This window comes from Borostomias antarcticus (assembly GCF_949987555.1).
Source record: "Borostomias antarcticus genome assembly, chromosome: 18".
Classification (NCBI taxonomy): domain Eukaryota; kingdom Metazoa; phylum Chordata; class Actinopteri; order Stomiiformes; family Stomiidae; genus Borostomias; species Borostomias antarcticus.
In genome coordinates this window covers 18,146,447-18,151,139 of record NC_140251.1, presented here as the reverse complement: position 1 = coordinate 18,151,139, position 4,693 = coordinate 18,146,447, and the positions used below count along the sequence as shown (strand labels likewise).

At 45.7% G+C, this 4,693-nt stretch overlaps 1 protein-coding gene across 1 annotated transcript in view; it reads left to right on the top strand.

Moving 5' to 3' along the window:
- The first annotated feature begins 655 nt into the window (after positions 1-655).
- Positions 656-4,693, top strand: part of det1 (DET1 partner of COP1 E3 ubiquitin ligase) — a 9,803-nt gene continuing 5,765 nt past the window's right edge. Inside the window, exons 1-3 of the mRNA XM_084453017.1 lie at positions 656-738; positions 1,415-1,811; positions 2,525-2,920. Coding sequence (XP_084309143.1) covers positions 1,479-1,811; positions 2,525-2,920 — 729 coding nt within the window. The 5' untranslated portion in view covers positions 656-738; positions 1,415-1,478. The remainder of the gene's footprint in view (positions 739-1,414; positions 1,812-2,524; positions 2,921-4,693) is intronic.

The following is a 4,693-nucleotide window of genomic DNA, read 5'->3' as shown; positions in this document are numbered from 1 at the left end:
GCTGTAAACCGACTTCTGGGACAGCCGATAGCTACTTCCCTTACTGAAGAGTTGGCAACACTGGCCTGCATGCATGTGCAAGCGCACAGAGCCACGGATACATTCATGGGCGGAGGTCTGTGCTCTCTGAGCACCATTTCATGTTCAAATGTGCTTCTTTGAGACATTCTCAGAGGTAGGCTATCATGATATTATGTGCTTCTTTGAGACATTCTCAGAGGTAGGCTATCATGATATTATGTGCTTCTTTGAGACATGCTCAGAGGTAGGCTATCATGATATTATGTGCTTCTTTGAGACATGCTCAGAGGTAGGCTATCATGATATTATGTCCTTCTTTGAGACATTCTCAGAGGTAGGCTATCATGATATTATGTCCTTCTTTGAGACATTCTCAGAGGTAGGCTATCATGAAGGCACAGCAAGACTGTCGTATCCCATTCTGGGCCATAGGCTATTTCAATACAACAGCTTCCTGAATGCACATTTTTCACTGTAAACATGGAGGTGCTTATTTGTAGAAAATGCACACAAATGGCTTATTTGAATCATAATTTACGTAGTAAGTCAGTTCTCTTTCCAACCAAAGCCTGTTTGTGGCGCTGTGAGGAGTCCGGTCCTCTCTGTGCTTCACTTCTCCACTTCTCTCCTGCTGCTTGTAGCGGGTAGCCTGGTTGTGCTGATCAACACAGCTAGCTGCTGGGCAGAGCCCTTTTCAACCCACACACACTGCAACAGGTAAACAACTAACACTTCATACATCCCGTAGTCTAACAATCAAATGAATGTCCTGAAATTGGAGTTGCTTGTGTTATTGTCGGCAATCTAGCTTGCTAGTCGTCACGTTAGCCTAATGTAGCTAACTACTGTAGTTAACATCTGCTATCTATCTCCTATAGACAGCCTATAGATAATGAGATTGTTTTGCTGCGTTAACGTTATGTCTAGCTAGCCTGCTAGTAGTGAGACTTTTCATCTGTCAAATCAGCGGTGTGTGTGTGTGTGTGTGTGTATGTATGTATGGAGACCATACACACACATTGTCACCATGTTGTACACCACAAAGAACGAGGGAGTGAGTGAGTGAGAGAGAGAGAGAGAGAGAGAGAGAGAGAGAGAGAGTGAGAGAGAGAGAGAGAGAGAGAGTGAGAGAGAGAGAGAGAGAGAGAGAGAGAGTGAGAGAGAGAGAGAGTGTGAGTGAGTGTAGCTGGCTAACAGGTATACATACATACATATCTAGATAGCCAGCTAATGAAAACCCATCTTTTCTTAACTTGCTAGCTATCTGGAGATTAGATTTTCTAGCTATGTCACCTCACATCAAAAATAATTCTACTGAAGAATACACATATTGTGATATTAATACTTTGGCTTTGTGGCCTCTGGTCTCTTCTTTCTGCTCCCATGATGACAGCTATGTGATGTAGCCCAGCCGCATACCATCACCACCCATCCTCCCCGCGACCAGCAGTCCTGCCATGGAGGAGGACTCCCCAACTCTGCGGCCGCGTCGTATACAGAACCAGAACGTAGTCCACCGTCTGGAGCGCCGACGCATCTGCTCGGGCCGGGCCGGGGCCCACTGGTACCGGGTCCGCTGCTTCCACCAGAACCTCTTCCCCAACTTCACGGTGGTGAACGTGGAGAAGCCGCCCTGCTTCCTGCGCAAGTTCTCGCCGGACGGGCGCTGCTTCATAGCCTTCTCGTCAGACCAGACGTCCCTGGAGATCTATGAGTACCAGGGCTGCCAGGCGGCAGAGGACCTGCTGCTGGAGCAGGGCGGAGAGACGCTGGCCAACGGCAACGACCAGGTGCCCATAGCCCACCCTCTTTACTAGGGCTGGGTTACAAAAAATCCATTCATCGATTCTGAATCAAATTATTCAGAATCGATTCATGAATCCCAAAATCGATCTTTTATTTAATGAAGGAATGAATAGTTCATTAATTCATTCAATGATTCATTCATTCATTCATTTTTGGAAATCAGTATCGATACCCAGCCCTAGTATTGATGTGTTGCATAACTTGGCAGTCATGTAATTACAGTTACAGCTTAAAAAAAAAAAAAAAACAGGTTTTATTAACACTAACCAAATTGATATTGAATCGAATCAAATCTATATCCATATTCGAATTTGCGACGAGCAAGTGCGAGTTCATGCGGTGTTTTATTTAATCATTCCTAGTAGCAAGTCGCAATTTGCCACCTCTCAGTTCTAAACGAACGCACCAATAGTTTGTCTGGTCGTAGGCTGAAAACTTGTTGGTGCCTCTTAGTGAGTAGACTAGGCTTAATCTGAGTATACCCTCTTTACTTGCTATTCTTACAGGTATCATGTGGGTTCCTTACTTAGACAGGGATTAGACAGGTAGATATGACACGATTAACATTTTCCTTTGATCTGACCATATCTCTTTTTCTTTGAAGCACATTGAAGTGAAATATTTGTGTGCATTGTGTGATATGGATTACGTTTAATTGATTCATTGGTAGATTGATTTTATTTTTTATTTTTTTCAGCGCTCCCTCAACATTCGCGGGCGTCTCTTCGAGCGTTTCTTCTCCCTCCTCCACGTGACCAACGTGGCGTCCAACGGCGAGCACCTGAACCGGGAGTGCAGCCTCTTCACCGACGACTGCCGCTACGTCATGGTGGGCTCGGCCGCCTACGTACCGGAAGAGCCTCCGCCGTACTTCTTCGAGGTTTACCGGAACAACGAGTCGGTGACGCCCAACCCTCGTTCGCCGCTGGAGGACTACTCGCTGCACATCATCGACCTGCACACGGGGCGCCTGTGTGACACGCGCTCCTTTAAGTGTGACAAGATCATTCTGTCCCACAACCAGGGGCTGTACCTCTACAGGAACATCCTGGCCGTCCTCTCGGTCCAGCAGCAGACCATCCACGTCTTCCAGGTTAGAGCGCGCACACGCACACACACATACACGCACACACACATACACACATATACACACACACACGCACACACATATACACACACACATATACACACACACACATATACACACACACACATATACACACACACACATATACACACACACATACTGTATACACACACACATATACACACGCATATACACACACACATATACACTTGGCATGTAACGGTATCAAACTCACGGTACGGTAATATCACGGTATCAAGGTCCACGGTACGGTATATCACGGTTATTAAACACAGTTTTAAAACACAAAATTTAAAGAGGAAGAAGAAAATAAACCATAGCATTTATTAAACACACTGATGTGTACAGTTTTTTTCTTTTAGTTTAAAGTGCTTCTGCTTTTTTTACAATTTCAAAACATAAAAATATAATTTTAATAAAAAAATAAAAAAATATTGCAGCAGCAGCTGGATCTTGTAAACAAAAGTCAACAACACTCACAGTGTGTGTTTTCTACACATCAGTGTTTGTTTTCTAACTTATTATCTGACGAGCAGAGGGTGCAATCACAATAACATCTGCATCTTCAGGCCAAAAACAGGCCACTCTCACAGTGGAACATCAGTGCTTTAGTAGAACAGTGCTTTCTTAGCTCCCTTTGCTACATAGTAGGCTTGACAAAGGTCAACATATACTGTATATCTCACAAACAAGGAAATAAACTCTGACCCGGCAATCAAATAAATCAAGAGGGACTGTATCATCCCCAGTAGTGGTGTTCATCAGCCCTGGTCAAACCCAGACATAGGCCTACAATAGCCCTCAGGCATCCAAATAATCAGGTCAAAAATGAAATGTGACACTGTCACACAAGTAAGAGCAGGTGAAAGTAAACGTAGCTGTGTGTGGCTCTATTACTCACTCACGCGTCATCAGTGTGTCTGTGACACTCACTCCTCAGACATTTTCTTTCAAGAATATGAGCATGTCCACATTTTCAGGTAGAAGCTGGGACCTTTGGGCAATTACAATGTCGCCTGCTGTAGAAAAAACCTCTCTGGCTTGGTACTGAGGTTGCTGGCACAGAGAGATATTCTCTGGCGAGGGGCGACAGCAGTGGGTAAAACTGAGCACTCTCTCCACCACTGAAGAGGAGATTCAGTTAGTGGGATGGGGGAGGGGCTCTGGAGTACAAATCCATTTTCTTTCTTGGAGTGCGGTCTTCTTGGAAGGAGGAGCTTCCTCCACATCTCCGCCAGCTCCATCAGGCTCGGGCTGAGCAGCTGGCGCTGGTCCTTCTGCTGCACCAGGGTTCTGTAGAAGCAAACAGAGGGAGAAAAAAAATCACACTCAGTGAATGGAATAAATAACCAACTAGCTACACACACACACACACACACACACGCACCTAAACAAGACAGACGCGCGCACACAGACACGCATGCAGGCACCTAAACAAGACAGACGGAAGGAATATTTTGTTCAACTTAAATATCCTACCCGGTTCTGCATCTGCATGGCTTTCACCTTCAGCCCGTTAAAAACTTCATCCCTCGGCTCGTGGGTCACCTGGGGCAGACTCTTGAACCGGGGGTCCGAGGCAGTGCTTTCGAGTAAGAAGGTGTTTTGCTGTCCTTGGTATCGCCCTCTCAAGTCCCCCAGTATGGCAGTCTTCACCTGGCTCACTGTGGTGGAGTCCTCATCACTCGGTGCCATGCTCTGCTCTGTGTTTAAATCACGCCTCAAAACTCACTTATATTCTTTGGCGTTTTCCTGACA